Raw genomic sequence first — 22,483 nt, forward strand, 5'->3', positions numbered from 1 at the left:
AGCCTGAGCGAGATAAAATACTATGCAGGTATATTCTAAAAAGTGAAGTCTTGATATAAGGGATGCGTCAAAAGAGCATGTGTTTATGCTCACTTCAAATATGAACCATTAAGTAATCTTAATTCCATCAAAAGAAATGCAGAAAAAGGGGGAAACACACAATATGGAATGGGATCTTCATGAAAATTTTACTAGAAAATTTCAATATGTCTGAGATGAGGGAAATATATTTTGTCTTCATGTTCACACTCAAGTTCTTGGTCTGACAGAACCGGTTTCCTTCTGTGTTTGTACTCGGTGATAATCAGCTCAGCATGAGTGGTATATATTCTACCGCGAATGCCCGCAAATTGGTGATTGTCGACATTCATCAGGGAATGTCGGAAATACCTTTTTTTTCTTCATGGATTTAGTTAGCGTTGCCAGTCAACTTTTTCAATTTCATGCAAGGTATGATGATGACAGGTTATGTTAGAATATATTAGGTTTGGTTAGGTTTTTAACCCATTTCTGATATTTAGAACCAAATTTAACCTAATCTAACCTGAGATAGACTAACATAATTTAACCTAACTTTTACCATCATAGCTTGTATAAGACTGAAAAGGCTGACTCGCAAAGCTAATTGAATCCAAGTAGAAAAAAGGAATTTCGAACATTCACCGGTGAATGTGGACAATCCATATATTTGTATTACGTATATTAGGGGGTTCGCCCCCTAGTCAATAGCTCGTTCTTTACGCTAAAGTTAGAATTTTGTTCCAATTCTTTAAAAATAACCCCTTAATCACAAAGGCCGTTAATTTAGAATTAATAGCTCTTATGAAAGTACTAAAAAATCTTTGGCTTAAAGAGGAGGTATTGACTAGGGGGCGAACCCAATCATATACTTAATAATTTCTGTTCGTTTTAATTTTTGATGTTGCTCCTTACTTTCAGCTGAAAAACTTGTTTATTTTTTTATTTAATTTCTGATTGTTTTTTAAATAATGCTGGGAAATAGGGAGCCCCCTTCATAGTAATGTTCCTTCCCCCATGGAAAGATTCTCCCAATAACCCCCGACCCCCCCCCTCCACTACCAGAAAAAAATCCCCCTTGAAAACGTTTGTATACTTCCCAATAACCAATACTATATGTAAACGTTGGGCAAAGTTTATAAATTTCATCCCTCCCCCCGGGGACGACTTTGGGGGATTAAGTCATCCTAAAAGACATATTTATTATATTTTCGACCATGCTGAACAAAATGGCTATCTCTAAATTTTGATCGGGTGACTTTGAGAAAAAAATGAGCGTGGGAGGGGACCTAGTTGCCCTCCATTTTTTTGTCACTTAAAAAGGACACTAGAACTTTTAATTTCCGTTCGAATGAGCCCTCCCACGGTATTCTTGGACCACTGGGTCGATACGATCACCCCTGGAAAAAAAACCAACAAATAAACATGCATCCGTGATCTTTCTGCTGGCAAAAAATACAAAATTCCACATTTTTGCAGATAGGAGCTTGAAACATCTACAGTAGAGTTCTCTGATACGCTGAATCTGATAGTGTGATTTTCATTATGGTTCTATAGCTTTTATGGGGTCTTTCCCCCTTTTTTCGAAAATCAGCCAAATTTTTTCAGGCGCGTAAACTTAGGATTAAACTTGAAGAAACTTATATATTTGAAATCAGCATTAAAATCTGATTCTTTTGATGTATCTATTTGTGTCAACATCCCGTTTTTTTAGAGTTTCGGTTACCATTGAGCCGGGTCGCTCCTTACTTGTTACCACGAACTGTTTGATATTTGCACATTAGGAGGAGTAAAGCATTGCATATATTAAATACGTAACCTAACCTAGGTACCGCCCCCCCTACCCCCCCCCCAAAAAAAAAAACAGTTTATATATCGTATATGTAATGAAAACCACGCTATGGATTGCATTACTCTGAAGCCGTCTATCGAACTAACCCGTCAAAAACGGGTTTTTCGTGACTGGTTTCCTTTTAGGTGCCCACATAATGGGGAAAGTACCTACTTTAGAAACAAAATTATGGAAGCTATGACAAAGAATTATGGAAAGGAGGCCGCGCAGAACGCATTATATTAAACACCTAACTTAAAGTAACCCCTAACCACCTCTAAATATCAAATATTTCATTAAAATATACCTACATCGTGGTTTTCTCACTCAAAACAAGAAAATCATAACCGTTTCCAAAGAGGCAAATCTGTTTTTTGTCAGATCTTAGGCAGCGTAATTCTTGAGTGTGTTCCGTTTAACAGACAAGTACCATTCGAAATTTTGCACCCCTGGGATTTTTTGCCGGGGGCAAAATCCCCCCCCCCCTTAAACCACCACTGCAAATAGCTTATTTTTCTGTCGTATCAGTATTTCTGAACATGAAAGAGTCACGTCAATAACACTGCATACAAATTTTTCAGAGGTTCTACAAATTATCTCCTTTCCACCAAATAATCTTCACATAAGCATCCCACTTAATTATCCGAAAAGGATGTCAATTTCCTTCCATAATTACATCATCCAGACCCTTCATCACCAAGACATTCCATTCAATTTCTTTTAGTTTGCAATTTACTCAAAAGGCACGGGTTAATTTATTACGAGAAACAACTTGTTGCTACAAATTTTCTCTCAAAAATCCAACAACCACGTCTCTCATTTAGGATTCACACCACGTGTTCAACAACATGCCTCTTACACCAGCTGATCCCTACAAATTGACATAATTTTAATTGAGTACACGTGGTCCCCTTTTCCTAAAGTAAATTCATAGTGTCTTTATCTTTTAATACAAAGATGACGCCATTTTCCAACATATAAAAAGCGAAAAACGAAAAATGCACAAACCAATTACGGGTTCCTGGAGGAAATCGAACTTTATCAAATAAATTTCTCAGTCCCTATTTCATAAGTGACGAGACGAAAGGAAAAATATAAAATTTTTCCTAGGAGAATATACTAAAATCTTTCCCTAAGCAGAAATCAAGCAAGAACTACGAAATAGTTGAAAAAAGTGCAGTGTTATAGACCTGGAAATATTGGCGATCTCTTGCGCCATGAGTGACCAACTAATATCATCGACAATCAAACATCTGAAAACAATCCATATACCCCCCCCCCCCACCCTGGAACCGTGAACAATCGACCCATCATGAACACAGTGTGATACAACCATTTAAAGGTTCAACTTCGTTTTACTCCAAGAATTTTGTTGAGATACAACAAGAAATTTGTTGAGATACAAAATTTAGCCTAAAATATATGAAGGTATCAGACCAAAATAAAACTCTAATCCCCCCTCAAAAACAATTGGTTGTGTGCTCCCATTTCAAAAATGACAACGCAGCAAGTAAAAACAAAATATCCACCGTCTTGATTAACATTTTAGAAACACAATATTTTTGGGTCTGAAGCATGTATCTGGAGCACCAAACTTTCTCGAAGAAAATGACTCGATCCCACCCTACGAATTGGGCTCTAAGCACTGAGGCGCGTACCTAAGGAAGAGAGAGAGATCGAGTACACCCACTCCCAAAAATATCATGGTTTGCAATTTTCCTTGCTCTGTGTTCTTGCGATTCGCATGGTTCTGTTAAATCGACGAGCCCCCCTCCCATGCGTCTGCATGAACTTTCAAATATATATATATATATATATATATATATATATATATATATATATATATATATATATATATATATATATATATATATATATATATATATGTGTGTGTGTGTGTGTGTGTGTGTGTGTGTGTGTCTCGAAGTGTTCCATGCTAAAAACTGTTTCTTTGATTTTGAATATTACATAATCATTCTTCTTTTTTTATGCTTACTCCTATTAAATTTGATAAGCATTAAATTCAAAAAATTATGAAAGAATGTTAAAATCTACCCTGAATAGGATTTCCAGCATGATTTCTCAAAAAGAAAAAAATTCCACACAATTAGGGGTGTACTCAAGAGGCCCCCCCCCCTAAGAAAACAACTTAATTTTCGCAATTCTCTGGGCAATTCTCATTCAGATCATCTGATACAATTTTATTTTTTCATTTTGACACACCTCCCCCCCCCCCTTCCGAAAGCAAATTTTGCGTAAATGACAGCATACAATAAGACAATAAATTGATTTGTCTTGGAGCCAAAGAATAAAACAATGACAAAGTTGATGCTCTTAGTTTTTAAGCTCTTAGCCCCTTAGGAACCGGTTCCTCGAATACAAAACCACCTGAATCTTACATCCCAACAAGAAAAAAAGGAAAAAATGATACAAAGACAGAATAATGTAAAAATTATTATAACCATGACTAGTATACTGTTTATTAGAACACATGCGAAAAATAAGAAATTACAAAATCAACATTATTTTCCGAAGGATTCAAACAATTTCTGTTTCACGAAAAACAAGACTAGCTTCGCTTATGCCCCGCATATCTATCCATGGCCAACTGGTGCCGCTAGGTTTAAACGGGAGGGAAAGACCAAAGCGAGAGCGTTGTTCTGTACATTGCATCTGATAAAGACTCAGGAAAAGTAAAATATTTTTGAATCATATTCTGTCATAAAAATACACGTTAATCAGCAGTTTGACTAGGAACTATATATGGCTTTGGACTCGTAAGAAAAAAGAAGCATTTTATACACCTGTCATGCGAGAATTATTTGAACCCAAACAATGTGTTGATTTCCTTTCCAAAATAGAACCACGTGGGTTGTCTCCAAAATGGAAATGATGTTGCTATTACCAATATCAGCTGTCAAATTATTCGTCCTTCCCTCAAGCTACTAAAAGGCAAACCTAATAAATTGAAGAAACGGTCAGAAAAATTATTATCTTGATTGTAAGCACGAAGTTGGATCGATTCCATTGCGAAAAAGTATATGAAAAAAGTGATTCATTTTTTCTCCCCTATTCGTTCAGGAGTCTGAAGGGGGAATGCCCTGAAAGGTTTGAAAAGGGCGCGGGTCATATTTCAGCTGACAGGGTTATAATGAGGTAGCAGTAATAATTTACTTTATCTAACATAATAACTTCATTTGTAAATAGATAATAATTAGCTTCTGAAAGAAATATTCACACAGCTGTCAAAAATTTCCTACATTTAAGCATGTTCTTACATAATTAAAGAATTATAAGAAAGACAAAATCTGATCATTACGATAGGAGTCGCTATAAAAAGGAAGAGGTGAATGCCAATTACATTTTTGTGATAAGCTTATATGAAATATTGTTTGGCAAGTAAAACAAAACGACCCATGAATAAATATCAGAATATTTCGTAAGGCAGGCACTTGGGCTATATGCAGGGAGGACCTCCGGACCCAGTGGCGTCAATCCAGGGAAAAGTAAAAGGGGCAAAATTTATATTTCAAAATCTAGGGGGAAGGTAATGAAATTACTAATCACTCAATGGAAATACTAAAAAGGGTGTTATTAGTTTAGGTTATAAATTGGGAGATGAAGAGAGGGGTAATCAAGGAGAGAGCAAACCACTCCTCCAAATGTCAAAATTTCTGCGTCGCTTTCCCGCGATTTCCTGTATTTTCATCCAATTTTCCTTTTTTGGCTTTTTCAGAATTTAACCATTGTCCCAAAATGGATTTAGATATACTCACATATCTTTTTGTATGTAGGGGTTAAATACCTTTAGATTGAGGTTTAATACATGTACTCAGAAATTTTCTTGGGCAAGTAGCAAATTCATTAAAACAAACGAGCAGCCAAATTAGGTCATTTTTGGGGGATGCAGCCCCCCCCCCCCCTCAATCAGTATAAGCATCAGTATTGAAGTTATCCACCCTCAATCAGTATAAGTACTAGCATTGAAGTTATTAAACTTCTCGATGCCTTGCGACCAATCTAGAGCCACACGCAAGAACATTATTTCATCCAACCCGAAATCCAAAGAGGGAAGCCACGTTCCTCGAAAAATCAAGTAGGGATCACGGGTCCACGGCGCTCCTAGTACAGAATTTTGAACTTATTTCCTGAGTCAACAGTTGAGTCATCCCTTTTTTAGACAACGTTATTCGTTCCATAAAGATCAAATATACACAAAGAAATGCATTTCAGGATCTTTAAATAAAAATCAAGCAAAAACAACATATTTAAGTCCCGAATTCTATTCATATAACATATTCTAGTTTATCTATCTTGCAACCCTTCATTTAAAAAAAGATCGCTATTTCTACTAATAAAATTGGAAATCTAACCATCAAAATAAACGAAGTAAATATGGAAGAAATTAGAAATTTTCGTCAATTACAGTACACCTAGGCCATTCTTAAGCTCACACTCCATTATATTCACCTCGATTCTTATCTTAGATCCCTAACTTATTTACAGAGAACAATAACAAAACCTAAAGCGTCCTATATACGTATTAAATAAAAAAAAGACAAGTTTTTTTTAGCTGAAAGTAAGGAGCGACATTAGAATTTAAAACAAACAGAAATTATTCCGTAGAGACAGAGTCAAACTTTAGCGTAAAGAGCGAGGCATTGAGGAGGGGACAGCCCCTTTCATATACGGAATAATTTCTGCTCGTTTTAAGTTTTTATGTCGCTCCTTACTTGCAGTTAGAACATCTTGTTTTTTTTATTTAATTACTGAACGTTTTTGAATTAATGCAGCTTTGATTTTGCTTAACCGTACATGAATAATTAAAACGAAATTTGCATATTAATTTTCCTTTTTTTGGCTAAATGACTCTCGAAATTTTGATCTGACGTAACTTACGAAACGAACTTCTATATTTGTATATTTTTACGTATATTATTTTGTATATTCACGTATATTAGGGGGTTCGGCCTCTACTCAATATCTCGCTCTTTACGCTGAATTTCAAATTTTGTTCCAATTCTTTAAGAATAACCCCTTAAACAAAGGTCGTTAATTACAAGAAACAGCTCTGATGAAAGTACAAAAAAACTTTAGCGTAAAGAGCGATCTAATGACTAGGGGGCGAACCCAATCATATACGTAGTAATTTCTGTTCGTTTTAAGTTTTGATGTTGCTCCTTACTTTCAGTTGAAAAAATTGTGTTTTTTTATTTCATTTCTGATCGTTTTTTACTGGGAAATCCGGCACCCCCTTCATAGCAATGTCCTTTCCCCATGGAAACTTCCTCCATGGAAAGATCCTCTCATGTACCCCCCCAACTACCAGAAAAAATCCCCCCTGAAAACTTATGCATACTTTCCAATAACCAATACTATAAGTAAACATTGGGCATAGCTTGCAGACCTTCCCCCGGGGACTGTGGGGGATTAAGTCATCCTCAAAGGCATAGTTATTGTATTTTTAGACCATGCTGAACAAAATGGTTATCTCAAAATTTGGATCGGGTGATGACTTTGGGAAAAAATGAGCGTGGGAAGGGGCCTAGTTGCCTTCCATTTTTTTCGTCACTTAAAAAGGGCACTAGAACTTTTAATTTCCGTTCTCCCCATGATGTTCTAGGACCACTGGGTAGATACGATCACCCCTGGAAAAAAACACAAATAGACACGCATCCGTGATCTTTCTTCTGGCAAAAAAAAACACAATTCCACATTTTCGCAGATAGGAGCTTGGACCTTCTATAGTAGGGTTCTCTGATACGCTGAATCTGATGGTGTGATTATCATTAAAGTTCTATGAATTTTAGGGGCGTTCCCCCTCTTTTCGAAAATAAGGCAAATTTTCTCAGGCGCGTAGCTTTTGATGATTATGACTTAACTTGATGAAACTTATATATTTGAAATCGACATAAAAATCTGATTCTTTTGCTGTATCTATTGGTATCAAAATTCCGTTTTTGGAGTTTCGGTTACTATTGAGCCCAGTCGCTCATTATTTACAGTTCATTACCACGAACTGTTTGAAAGATAAAGCCGAGACTACAGCAACACAACTAATACTCGTAGTAATTTACTAAGTTCATAGACAATTTGTTCAAAAACTTAGCTAGGCAGTTTGAATATTGACTTTTCTTATTTCAAATGTCAAATTTTCATTATTTAATATTGAGAATTACCCGCTTGCACTTTAAACACGAAAAATCAAAATGTTTATCATCAGGTATTGGGACTAGAATTTATTCCGGGATAAAAAAAAGGCAGACAGTTCACATGAAAAGTATGGGCAATTACGGGATTAATTATAAACATGTTGGTATTTATGAAGGGGACACGAGCTCTATGGCACTTCCCCTCCTGCACACCCACCTACTTCTCGCATAAAAGTATGGTTCGGACCCTTGATTTTCGTTAAAATTTGCAAAATATTTTTTTTAATTCTGGTGGACTGCGAGAAGTTTAAGACCAAAGAAATTTTAAAAAAATGATGGACCAAGGTTCACATAGATCGCGCATAATAGTGTAATTTAGCAAAATAATATTTTTTCTTTGTTTTTCTTTATTTTTACAATCTTTTTCTGGGCTTTGTCCAGTTTTTTTGTGACGGGTTATAAATAAAATGATGATGATAATGTATAGCAGTGTAAGGTCGGTAGGGAAAACTAAGTCGTTTGGGAAACTATCTATGTTGTATTACCAAAATTAAATAGCTGAAATGAGTGCCTCTAGCTGCTAATGGGTTTTGCAAATATGGAAAAGACGAGTCTTTTAGTGGTATTTTGTAAATCTATAAAGTCAATAGGGAATACACATTGTCACAAAAACTAATTACTATCAATTTTCTGGGTCACCTTAAGGTCATCGTCGCGGCATGCGTCAAGAACGAAAAAAACCGTCAAGTTAGGAAAAACCTCCATTTGAAGCTGATTCAACTATTATTTTGATTAGTCTTAATGGTATTAGTTCACTGCAAAAAAAAAGTTAAATCCATTTCGAAAAATACCCTATAAAAGGTGTCAGATCGAAATGAAAACTGCACCGTAGGGATCTTCTTATCTGGAACCCCATTTAGGAAAACTCCAGTCCCCCACCTTGGTAAACAAGGAAAATCAACTCGGGAAGCAGTGGTTTCCTTTTTTGTCGCCGCTTATGAGCCACGAAAACATTATACAGGTATTTAAGGACTAATTTTTAAGGAATCGCTATATCTAGTGTCTGAAACAACTATAACACTAGGATAAAATATAACTTTTGACAAAATTACAGCCTAGAATTATGTTTTCAGTGGAATTTCCTGAAGTTGAATCCACTAATGGTCAGTGTCTTGTTATTTTTCTGCAAAACTATGCCTAATTTGGAGACTACGTGTGAAGGCACCTTGCTATTCCGCTAAACTAAGTACGCTGGGCTGATTCGTTCGCTTTTATCCAGAATCGCATTGGTTCCGATAAATACCCAAGGGCTTTGATAATAGTTCTTGTCTCATTTTCGGTTTTGCAGCAATGCTAGGGAAATATGGTATTTCATACCGCAATGATGTTTGGCTTGCCGGGGTCCAAGATAACCCTACTAAAAAAATGGTAAGCATCAAAATGCCAAAAACCTCAGTCATTCTTCCGTTCTGTGCTCCAGTGAACTTGTGACCTTTGCAACTTAAAACTTCGAATTATCATATAACGACTGCTCAGTCAGAACCTCAAAATCATGACAAAAAATTATCTACTTGAGAAAAATCTATATGAATTCCTTAGTTAAGGGCTTAAGGCTTTTGTTTGACCATTATTTTTAGGGGCAGATTCGTAAAACTGAGTCGAGTCTCAGACACAAAGTTTCATTGCCTCCAATCATTTGACCAAAGTTGAAACCGAGGCAAACCAATAGTTCAAACACACAGGGTGGGGGCAAAAACTACGAAACCCATCACAAATCTGTTTATATGCATGCATATTACTTTTTACGAGATGGACAAAAAAATTTCGGTAGGGTGGTTAGGACCTGGCGACCTTCCCCCTGGATACAGCCTTGGTTCAAATTCATTTCGTAAGATGAAACGCGAAGCAAGAAATAGTAAGAATTCAAGCGAGGATGCGTCAATCAAGAAGGTATTAAGAAATTCTTGCTAGATATTTTGAGTCCATTTATAATTCAACAATCTGAAGGGTTGCCGAGTTAAAGGTCAATTTTAAACTTACTTTTTATATATTTATGATAAATTAAAAACTCAAGTCTCAAAAAGAGTAAGGAAATTGGAAGAAAAAAATCATGACAATTAGATGTAAAGAAATTATTTAAAAAAAAATTAGTTCATTTATCAGGTTGTATGAAAGATTACGTCCCTTTGAAACCGAGCACTAATATCAGCTGTCAAATTGAGAAACTGGTATGCTTTTAAAATGTTACTACTTCAGGACGCATTTGCTCATCTCATGTTCTTCATGCATATCAAGTCCAGCCTCTTATTAAACTACGTCAGAAGCAAACCCTAATAACCGCTCTACCAATCAATGTCGAAATCCAACAATATTTTTCAATATTCCTGAACTGCGATAAATACTGTTTTCAAAAACAATGGTTCCCATGAAAACATCCTTATTTTCGTCCGCCTCTGCAGTTCATCTAGCTACGCTTCAAGCACGGAATCTGATTATGCTATGACTGGCGCCATGCTAGAGGAGGCCAGTGGGCGGAAATCCATGGAAAATAGCAGCAGGCGTCCCATGAGGAGAAGGGAGAGCACAGTAAAACTGCAGCTGTGGTACTCGATGCCAAAAGCTTTTCCGTTACATAGGCAAGCATGCTATGCATACGGAGACGACAGTTGGTTCGCCTCCCGGGTTAAACCCAGCCTGAATAGCTTGCTATACCTGGCCCGATCTAGCATTATTAGATGCAAGATTTTCATGTAGGTTCTCTCACGAAAGATGAAGCCTAAATGATATAAGGGACGCGAACAAAAACCCTAAATTCAATGGGAAGAATGAGGAATTAATTTTGCTTGGCATCAAATAATGGACAGGAGATTCGGCTGGAGCGATGGAGCTTCGGCAACTGTAGACAAGTTGAATATGCATGGGAAAAACTGCTTAGGTTTAGGAACGACAGAAGATGACCCATTTAAATAACCAGTGATAACGACAAGATTATCGTTATAGATGCGAGAATTCCTATCAGTTATAGTATATACGATACGTTTGCGTAGCAATCGATACATAGCCTATTTATGGAAGGATTTGATAATAGCTAAGGTGAAAACAATTCCCGGATTCATTTCGAAATAAATTTAAAAGGAAAGGACGAGCATTAAGAGTAACGACCCAGAATGAACTTGGAATTATCTAAAGCACAATATAGAGTAAAAGAATAATGCAATAAATGATTGTCAAAAAGCTAGTGTTTCTCTCCATATTTCGATGGCCTTTCGTGATAAAATACGAACTTATAGGTCCTAAATTGGACAGTTTTGAGGATAATTGCATTGCGAAACCTTGAATAAATGATTCGCTTAAAACTTTAGAAGATTTATCTAAATTTTTGTATTGTCTTTTTCTTGTTTTGTAAGAGGCTCTGGCCTACGTTTTTGCATTATATTATTATTATTAAAACTTGAGTTATTGCAAGGAAGTTGCATTCCTGTTGCGCCAGGTCACTATAATTCCTGGACTAAATCTACCGCCCACAGTATCTCCCGGAAGGGATTTAAATTCCGAAATTTACCTCTTTGCCCAGTAGCTTGAGGGTTGGCAGTTGTGCCCTCCCTTAGATTTTGAAAAATATGTTTATTTTTGTATTTACATCAAAGCCTTTTCTGGTAGGCTATTTTCAATGAAAATATTGAACAAAACGAAATTGCCCGTAGTTTTGAAAAATATGTTTCCCTTTACCTACCCCCATATTTTTGGGATTTGACGCCACTACCTTCGCCCTTCACAGTAGATTATAGTGAACTAGGGTAAAAGTGTTATGCTGCATCAGGGTCGTATCCAATATTTTTTTTTGGTGGGGAGGGGGTGGGGGGATACAAAAGGATTTTTTCCGGGTTGTTAAAAAAAACAATTTATAAACGCATCAAAAATTTCTTTTATTCATTCTTGTTATGTTTTTACGAGTGGGACAAACATTTCGGGGGGGGGGCAAATCCCATACACATATCCCCAGATACGGCCTATTGCTGCATTAACAAAGTTAAAGAATGGCTGGGGAGTTAAAGAAGTTAGGGACAAAAAGGGTATTTTCTAATCCCTGCCTCTGCACCCTTCCCATCTTACACGCTTTGGCGCATTCTGTAATAATAAGTCAATGTGGAAATTTAACACATACAAAGGGTGTATTTCATAGGGGAGACGGAGGGGGCTCGACAAATACAAAAAAAAAGACGAAACCTCCAAGAGAAACCTCAATATTGTGAAAGCCCTCTGCCTGGGTATAAGTCTTGAGATGGAAACTGAAAATTGTCTATTTAAAGCCCGGTTTAGGTCAAAAATCCTTGCGTGAAAGTTAAATTGAACCAGGACAATAGGAACACGACTTCTCGAGAAGCGCAAAAAAATACCCCAATACAATACCATTTCCTTCAATAAAAAAGAATGCTATTAGAAATCCACTATTAGAAAGCATCCTTAAGGAAACGTTAGTTTGCCGTTACAAAATTTCGTTTTTTTTACTCAATTAAGGTCGACTTCCAACCAGCTTCCTTTGGCGGAAAAATAGTGTCAGTACAAATGAACAAATGTGCAATGAAAAATACCCTTCCCTAGAATCAGTTCATACTACACCCCCCCCCCCCGGAAATTCAGAAAATAATAGTTCAAAGCGTTTCTTTTTCGTATTTGCATCCCCTACCTCACGCACAGACCTATGTATATGAGGGGAAGGGGCTAGGTGTGGAAGAGTGGGTATGGCACATAGAGAAACTTTTTTGATGAATTGTGAGTAATTTAATGTGTGTTTTTTTTGTATTTATTTTTGTTTTGTTATTTTGCCATGGCCCGAAAAGGCTTTTGTTGCAATAAATATCTATCTATCTATCTATGTATGTATTCCATCTCACCTCAAAATGAATCAAATTGTTAAGAAGAACGAACGAACGAGGATATTTCCAGCCAATGAAAAAAAGGAAGATAAACATGAAGATATTTCGGTCAATGCCTTCTCTCGACCGTCCTCAGTGCACAAAAGTCAATAAAGAGTAGCATATACAGATTACAGTTTTAAATACAAAATAAAAACATAACCTCCCAAACAAAAACACTGAACTAAAGTAGGCCCTTTCTAACCCACAGAGGTTCGTTTTGTTTTGTCCTTAGGACTTTTATCTGTATATTTTTATTCTTAACTTACTTTTTTGCACTGAGGAAGGTGGAGCAGAGGTCTGGACAGAAATATCTGCATATTTACCCATCCTTTTGCCACTGACTGGAAATATCCTCGGGTTTTGTTCTTCACAATTCACTTCTTTTTGTCATAGCCAGTGTGTTCTTAAAAATGATTTTTCTATCTAGCCTAGTAGGTTAATATTGCTGAAAACCTGGGCTTCGCAATTATTTTGTTTCGATCTCACTAAGTATACAAAACAATGCCTTCAAAAAACCTTCATTAAAAATAGAACAACAAAGAAACAAGGCTTTAAGGCCAGTGGCCGCCAAAGATAAAAATGTATCGCAAATCCCTGTTTCACAAGGCTGTAAGATTAAAGCAGAAACTTTACATCGGGTGCAATGAAAGTGGAGTAATGGCCGAATTAAAAGGTCAAAGCCTAGAGAATTTGGTTTATCGGATAGATCTTCAAAGATTTATTTAGTGGCAGCAGTTTATCAAAAACGGGTGGAGGGGGGCAAATTTATTTTTCAAAATTTAGAGGGGTATTTTTTCTTTTCTTGTTTTTTTTTTCAATCAAAATACAAAAATTCCATTTTTCAAGATCTGGGGGATGTCCCCTGTCCGACTCCTCACCAACTCCGATTGACCCTTCTAGATCCCCTTCTCGCCCACTGTGTTAGTGCCTGATAATTAGCATACCTAATATTAGTCTTTTTCATTCAGCCAAAAAGTATATATTCAGGTTCCTGTTTCCAGAAAGACATTGTATAAACTCATCTATTTATCAGAATAGAAAAACTCAAGAATTCCAGAAGTAATAAAATATGGCAATTCCTAACGCAATAAAGACAAGAGAGAAAAACCTTTTCTGCTTAAAAATAGTCCCTTTTTATCAACTTCTTTGAGGCGACAGACTTATTCATCCCACGGGAAATTGACTGCATGCTGTGAGATTTGACAAAAAAGAATTCACTTTAGACAGACTAAAATCATTCTACAAACGGATTATAAACAAAACCACGTGGAGCCAAATTTGCATGACATTCAAATAAGTGGAAAAGCTATCTTCCCAATTGCAAATTGATAATGAACCACACTTCCGACTCTGAACAGGTGTAAGTGACTTTCCTAGCTCACGCAATTAAGTTCCACCTAGATAAGATATGCCAAGAAAATAACATTCTGACCAACGTGGTACTCTTTTTCACATAATTGCATAACTTCCCTAATAACAATTCCGCTGGGATCATTCAATAAAACTTGCGAGATTATTTTCATTTTTGACAAGATGACTAATCAAAGCGTGTTGTAGTTGTATAATGAAAAGTAATAATCTGACAAGCATTTAAAAATAATAGGCAAGCTAATAGTAATTAACGGAAAAATAGGTCTCGCAAATTACAGGAAAATCTAAAATGTGTAAGAAAGCGACAGCAATAGGAACTTGATTAAAATGGGCATTAATCAGGATTAATAAATATGGAATATTTTGTTAAGCAGGTTAAGCTAAGAAGATCCTTCAACTTTCTCATGATCCCCCCCTCCCTTCAATTTCCCACCTATAAAAGCAGTCATCTTAAATTCAAGAATAGAGAATACTATCATCAGACAGTTTTTATCTGATTATTCACAAAAACAATATTAATTCTTTGGTATTTTTATAAACTATTGTGCTTATTTTTAACGGAAGCTCTCTGAAAGTGTCCACTTGAAATGAAAAGCTTTCCATGCTTTCGTGCAAAAATTAGCCTAATACTTTACCGTAGAAAGTATCATGTCAATTATAAAGAATTATTGTGACCATAAAATATTTTTAAAAATACCTATCAGTATTCTGAGAAATAATAACCAGTAAAGGCTGGAAATATACTTTTCCAGTGTTAGTCACAGATCTACTAAGCATAGAAAGGCCCCATGGACGTCCCCCTAAGCTATTGAACGCCTCAATAATATATCTCATACCCCTTCCCTCTTATTTTAATCCAATTTTGATTTGGTCTAGCCTTTACGGAACAAAAGTGGATTTTTTTGAGGGGCGAAGCAAGTATACAAAGGTACGTCTCTAAACCTTTTCATAACCCATTGTACAAAACATGTACTTCTTGCTATTTTAGACTATATTTAGTTTTGGCCCTTTTTAATTTTTATTTAATTTCAATGTATTCACTGATGTACTTTCCTTTCAATTTGGTGATGCGGCTTTCTTGCTTACGGATTTGTAGTTGATGACACACAAATTCGCCATTTTCTGGTTATGATAGTTGCTATCCAACATAAATTGATTATCTTAATAGTCCTTAACTTACCCATTGTATTACTGCTTCCTAAACAATAACATTAAAGAGCCTAAAAATCACACAGACAATTTCACCTCCCCTCCTCCTGCTAAAATAAATTGCGACGTAAAACGCTTATCAATATCAGCAAATACGACTGTCAACAACATTATTCCATTCCTTACAGGAATCAGACACTTCGGCTGTTGTAATTCAAAATAGTTTGTTAATAGTCATTATTATGGGACTATTCTGCAAAAGGCTTATACCCGCTTTGCCTCTCACTCAGACTAAGTCTTGGCTTTTTCTCCAATTAACCATGGCTTGAGGGCAACTTGATTTAGATTCAAAATAAATTCACAAACATTTTCCAGAAAAGCAAATACTACACCTTAGGATTTTTCAGCTGTCATTTACTAACAATTTTTGCACAATTTTTTTTAGTTCTAAAAAATCAAACGGCAACTAATTTTGTTTCACAGAAGTTCCAAAATATCACCCATTTCTATATTTGGCATAAGCAGATACATTTTATCTTGGAAGAAACAGAATCACCTTGAATCAAGGAATCACCTTCAGAACCAACCAAGATGCGGAAAAACAGACTGAATGAATCGATCGGAAGCGTTGAACTCAAATAAGATCTCAACTTGTATTTACTTTATCTTTAATATGTTCTATTTAATTTCAGTGTTTATTTTTTTTTTTTAAGTTTGTGTTTATTTTTTGTTTTAAGTTTGTGTTTATTTTTTTGTCTTAAGTTTGTGTTTATTTTTTTGTTTTAAGTTTGTGTTTATTTTTGGTAATTCATTACTTTATTTGGATGTTTATTTACAACCTTGTTGCTCAGTGATTTGCAATTTGATAACACATAATTTCGACGTTTTTTGCTTGGGATTGTTGTTACCGAATAAAATTTTATATTATTCTAATAGTACTTTATTTTACCAGTCTTAATGTTGCTTATGCAACCATGATATCAAACACCCTAAAACATACCCATACACAAGTTCAGTCCCCCTCCCCCCCAAAAATCATAAGATTTTTATAATTTTAACCAGAACATTGTAGTATTTTGTTTTCCAATAGTTCATCTCAAATATTTTTGAGAGTTCCCTACTTATTCTCTGCTTATGTGTATTATTTTAATTATTTTCCACCAAGTTTTGCATTTATTTTTCTTTCAAAGTTACGTTTCCCAAGTTACTCCTATATATAAAGACAATGTTAATACCACTAGATATGTACATAACAAAAGGAAACTGGGATAGCTCCACTTTAGCCTGAAATTTAAGAAATAGAGTATGAAATCCCCCCGTAAAAATAACAAATTTACAAACTTCCTAATTTTGACTCATCCTTGTGTTAAGAACGTGTGCTTCAAAGGAGAAAAAAAAACTGATATACCCCTGCGTAGCATTGTGATCTTTTTTGAAAAGCGTTCACTCCTGTTCAAGGCTATACCCAAGGGGGGGGGGCTCCCAAAATGTTTATCCGACTCGTAAAAACTTAACAAAAATGAATATATTCAAATGTTGAAGTGTTTTATAATGTATTTTTTTACAATCCCCTCCCTGAAAAAATCCTTTTGTACCCCCCCCCCCCCCCGAAAACAAAATCTTGGATACGACCCTGCTCCCGTTACAGCACAAAGTGAGCATCAGTGACTCATCATCACCAAGAGCTACAAGCGTGTAGAGATACAACAGGGGAGCCCAGGGTTTATTCTTATCCGAAATCTGAGCACTTTTACGAACTTTTCTCACAACTGTCAGAGTTCACCTGTTTTTTGGCAATTTTGTCGAATTTGAGTTTCCCGCAATCTGGAGCTCTCCCAATAAACAAATTCTTACATACGTGCCTAGCTATGTGTGAGTGAAATGAGCCTGCTTTAATGCAAAATACTGTCACTAACTGTTAATGATTACAATGATCCAGCCAAATTTCCTATGTTTATGACAAAAAAGTGGGTGTACACAAGTTACTCACCAAGTTCTGTGTAGATGGTTGTTGTTGAGGTCCTGGGCTGGATATAGGGCTAGGAGCATTGTTATTGTGTGCTGGATATCGATATTGCTGGAACTGTTCATGAAAGCCTGGTCTCAAGTTATTTTGCACTTGCTACAAAATAAGAACACATAAATACAGCATAGCTGTGGTCAAGGTGGATAAGAAGTACCCCCTAGGATTGATTACAAAAATGGGTTGTATACAAATATCTATCAAACCATACATGCACACGAGAAGGGTTTTTTTACACGAGATTCGTCGCAAAGAAGACTCCCCTTCAAAACATAAACAAGTTACGGATACTTGTATGATAAAGCCCCAACCTAATATTCTTCATCTAAGTAGAACCTGTTTCCCTGACGCTCAATCCTAATCAAATATACCTAAGTATGATAAAAAAAAATTAATACTTTAGAAACAAACTTGGGGTATATATTTGCATATTAGGGGGGTGGGGGTAAAGTATAGCGGGTCGGCATACCTAATGTGTTAGGTACAATTATTCTAAATATTATGAAGTAAGAATTGATTTCTAACTTTAAACTGTCAAGATATTTTATATCCACCCCCCCCCCTCACCCCCCTAATGTGCAAATATATAGCCCAAATTATAACTTTCCCATCTATTCTGCCACTTCTCTTTAAGCTGAAAGAAACTAACGAAAAAACCGGTTCTATAATGCGTCAATGGATGAACAACTTGAGTGGTCGGGGCCTTATCATACAAGTACCAAGTTCCGCATTAAAAATACATTTATTGTTCAACCCCTCCCCACCAACGCCTTGAAACAATTTCCAGACAACTCCCAAGAAAGATGGCTGTGTGCATTTACGATTACGACTGAAATTCCTCAGAGAAGTTCCATGTGACGAGACCTCAGATGGTCTATGCTAGTGAACTGGTTTTGAAACCTGTATCGATTTACTTTTATGCATTTGTACATTACACTTTTTGACAATTTCATCTTATGAACCTCTTTCTTACGATTCAGAAATAAGAAAACATTCAAAACAACTTTTCTAAAGATAAAACTTATTCTTTGTAACTTTTGTTACTAGTATCGTAAAAAAACAACACACAATTCCAATTTAACGTTTTACAGCCAAAAATAATTGAACCTGTGTCCATGCAGTCGAAATTGTGTTTTATTTTTTCGGGGGGGAGGGGTGTCCTAGGCTTTTCACATGGGAAAAATTTGTTTTTCAATGAAAACCCCAACGAGGGCATTTTTGAAATCTACTTGGATGAATCTGACAACTTTTCAAGGGAACACAGAAAAAAATATAACAATTTAAATTTAATCCATATATCTTAAGGAATTACCTTGATAATGCATGAAGATCGAGAGTTAAATCAATTTTTCAAATGCTAAAACCCTAAAAATACCTTAAAGTAGAAAAGCAAGACTGGCTTAAAGGAAAGGCTCAGCTGTCGTCTAAATATATTTTCAGAACTTGTTGCTCAAACAATTCGTGGTAACTAACTGTAAGTAAGGAGCGAATCGGCCCAATAGTAACAAAACTCTGAAAAACGGTATTTAGATAAGAATATAAAGCAAAAGAATTGGGTTTTTTATGCCGATTCCAAAATAATAAAACCCCTTAAGTTTAATGTTGCCATCAAAGGCTAAGATGATTTCTTGATCTTCGGAAAAAGGACCGCATCCCCAAAAAGTGAGGGCTCATTCAAACTGGAATAAAAAGTTATAGTGCCCTTTTTAAATGACCAAATAGATTGGAGGGCAACTAGCCCTCCTCCGACGCCACTTTCCTCCAAAGATATCCGATCAAATTTTGAGATAGCCATTTGATTCAGCATAATCGAAAGATCCACTGATTATGCCTCTGGGGATGACATGGCCCCTGACAGTCCATGGGGAAAGGGTTGTAAGCTATGCAATTTTCTCATTGTTCACATATCGACCTAGTATTTGTTATTGGGAAATATATGGACATTTTTTAGGGGTAAGTTTTCTGTTGGAGTGGGGATTTTCTGCGAGGAGAATTTTGCGTGGGGAGGAAAGGAGAATTCCTGGCATGGTCTGAAAAACGGTTAGAATTTAAATAAAACTATTTTTTCAACTAAAATTAAGGAACAATATTAAAATTAAAAGCGAACAGATTATTCCGTATATGAAGGCGGGCTGCCCCTTTCCTTAGCTTTCGCTCTTTACGCTAAAATTTGACAATGTCACAATTCTTTAAGAGCAAATCCTGAAACATAAGGGCCATTTAATTGGAATAAGAATCTTTTCGAAGTACTGAATAACTTTAGCGTACAGAACGAAGGCTGAGGAGGGGCAGCCACTCTCATAAACGGAATAATTTCTGTAATGTTGCTCCATACTTTCAATGGATTTTTTATTTATTTATTTATTAAATACTAATGAGTGATGCCATCAGGGATGACAATTTAAGAGAATATCATGTCACTATCCTCAGTGTCAAGGAATATCAGTATTGCTTTAACTCTAAGATAAACTCTTTCCCACGATATGTTGCCAGAACAACGTTATTGAAGAATCTTATTCCGATTCCCTCAGATAACAGGATCCTATACCCATATGCAAAGAATCTCCGAAATTTGGTAGGTCATTCTTTATAGTCTAATCTCAAACGAATAGAATCCAGGAAAAACCTTTCTTTTCCCTTTGCAGCCTAAATAGTAAAATCACTCTGACAATTTGGTTCTAGGCTGATCCCCTCCGCCGCAGACAATCACCGTCAAAAATGACCACTCCTCGTGTAAAATTAAGCAGCCAAGGGGAAAGTGTTACAAATATAAATAAGGAAGAAAGGATGGGGATGTTGGTACATTCTATCTATATCCAAAAACATAGCTATAATATATGGTGTAGACAGACCTATCCTAAATATGTCTTTGTATGTTTTTATTTCATTTTTCGGGCTTTGGGGGGAGGGGGTTGAGTTATTACAACAGGGTAAGATAAACATTAAATAAAATAATTTGCAGAAATGGAAATCAGTGGCAACTGTTTAAGGGGTGACCCATGATGGAAGTGCACAGAGATACAGACTGGGACAAAGAAGCACGAGTAATTACTTCCCATGGACTTGGTCTGACACCAAAATTTATAGAACATGAAACCAATTCACCCCTTACAATCAAGAAAGCGTCCACTAAACGTTCAAAAGAATATTTTCCCTTTAATACTAACTCTAATACAAGCTCCTTCCAATGGTAGATTGCCAGAAATTAACATTATTGCCAATCCAACCAGATAACAGTACCATGGAGTCAAAACAAAGTCAAAACCAAAAAAATGAAATGGACAGAACTTCTTATTTAAAACTAGCAAGCAAATTATTTTCTTTCATCATTATCTTACCCTGCTATGATAACTCAATTCCAACCCCCAAAAACAAATACAATAGGATATTCTACACGATGTATTCTACCTATTCCTTGGAATACAGGCAGAATATGACGAAATTCCTTCTTTTCTTCATTCTTTTATTTGTCTTACTTTAAATGCTGGTGAATTTTTCAGGGGGGAAGGATAAGCCCCACAGTGATAACTTAACCTTTCTGCATGCGGAGATGACACCCAAGCCCCCAGAGTCCCTCTTCCGCAATATACATAAAGAGGACTTGAGCCAATTTCGCAATAGTCAATATTTCTTGTGAACGTTTAGTGGACGCTTTCTTGATTGTAAGGGGTGAATTGGCTTCATATTCTATAGATTTTGGTGCCAGACCAAGTACATGGGAAGTAATTACTCGTGCTTCTTTGTTCCAGTCTGTATTTCTGTGCACCTACTGAGTCACCTTCTCAGTAGGGCGCTCTCCAGGCCACTCAGCGCGTCCCCAGGTGGCAGATATGGGAACGTCCTACAGATATGTAGGGTACCTCCCATAAAGGGAGGCACGGACCAAAGGGGGGACCTAGCCCCTGGGGGTCCATAAACTGAAACTGGGTTACCTTCGTCCGGGGGCCATAAATACAGGTGGAGGAGGAAGAAGGCCCCTCTGATGCACACTGAGCAGGGCCCACCGGCGTGTGGACATGTCCCGTTAGTTGCAAACCTTCTTCCAGCAATGGGTTAAATTGTATGGTACTGTAGGATATCATAGTGGGAGGATCCTCTTTAGGAGGACAACTGCGAAATATGGGCGGAAGATCCAGATTTGGACAACGGCCTCTGCATGTTGGGTATGCAGTGGTATGTTCCGGCAAACCACTCAGGGGTTGGCGTCTCTGTTCGCAGAGCTTGAGAGTGGTAGGTACCGCAAGGTACCGACTCTTGCCTCTATTGGGGTCACCACCACCTTTGCTGAGGTTAAGTATGAGGTCTTATGACCGCTCCTTATCTGATGAGGCAAAGTCTGTCTTAAAAGTTCTTTTGTCCGCTGTTTGGGCCAACTACCCATCCAGCCGGTATTTATCAAGTTTTCAAACGGAAAAAACAGCCTCGGATCGGACTTCCTTCCAGTAGACAACCAAATGCGCACCCCAAGACAATTCTTACAGAGACGTTTACTCTTACCCATTGTTATGTACGTCGTCTCCGATCCAAGTTGGATCACCTACAGCACATGATGAATGAGGTCTCCCCTTCTGTCATGCGTGTATCCGGGACCAACCTGAATTCTAGCGTCATTGATAGTGAGATCAGTATTCCTGGTTACACTCTGCTCAGGCTGGATCGTAAAAACCCGAGAAGCTCGACTTTTGATGGAGGTGGTGTTGCTATGTACCTTTTTTGGCGCTTCCAATTCCTAGCGATAAGGAGTTCTTTGGGTGAAAGTAAACCTACCAAATAAATCGTTTGTTATTGGTACAGACTATGGCCCATCAAAGATGAAAATCATCAAACATCTGGAAGATAGTTTGGAATTTGTGAAGCCAAGGTTCCCTAAATCAGGTATAATAATCCAAGGAGACTTCAACATTCATTAAGGCCCCTGGCTGAAAAGTCGTACAACTGATGGGGAGGACTTAGCTCTGCTAGACCTGAGTCTTGCTTACGGCCTAGAAAAACTTGTTAAATTCGACACTTACATCGGCCC

General features: G+C 36.7%; 1 protein-coding gene across 1 annotated transcript in view; it reads right to left on the reverse strand.

Annotated features, from left to right (window-relative positions):
• The window catches only part of osa (trithorax group protein osa), a 98,075-nt gene that overhangs the window by 68,567 nt on the left and 7,025 nt on the right, over window positions 1-22,483 (reverse strand). The window contains exon 3 of the mRNA XM_089090863.1: window positions 17,431-17,562. Within this exon, the coding sequence (XP_088946989.1) occupies window positions 17,431-17,562 (132 nt within the window). The remainder of the gene's footprint in view (window positions 1-17,430; window positions 17,563-22,483) is intronic.

Source organism: Artemia sp. Qi Xiang Cuo, chromosome 1, assembly GCF_049724085.1.
Source record: "Artemia sp. Qi Xiang Cuo chromosome 1, ASM4972408v1, whole genome shotgun sequence".
Lineage (NCBI taxonomy): Eukaryota > Metazoa > Arthropoda > Branchiopoda > Anostraca > Artemiidae > Artemia > Artemia sp. Qi Xiang Cuo.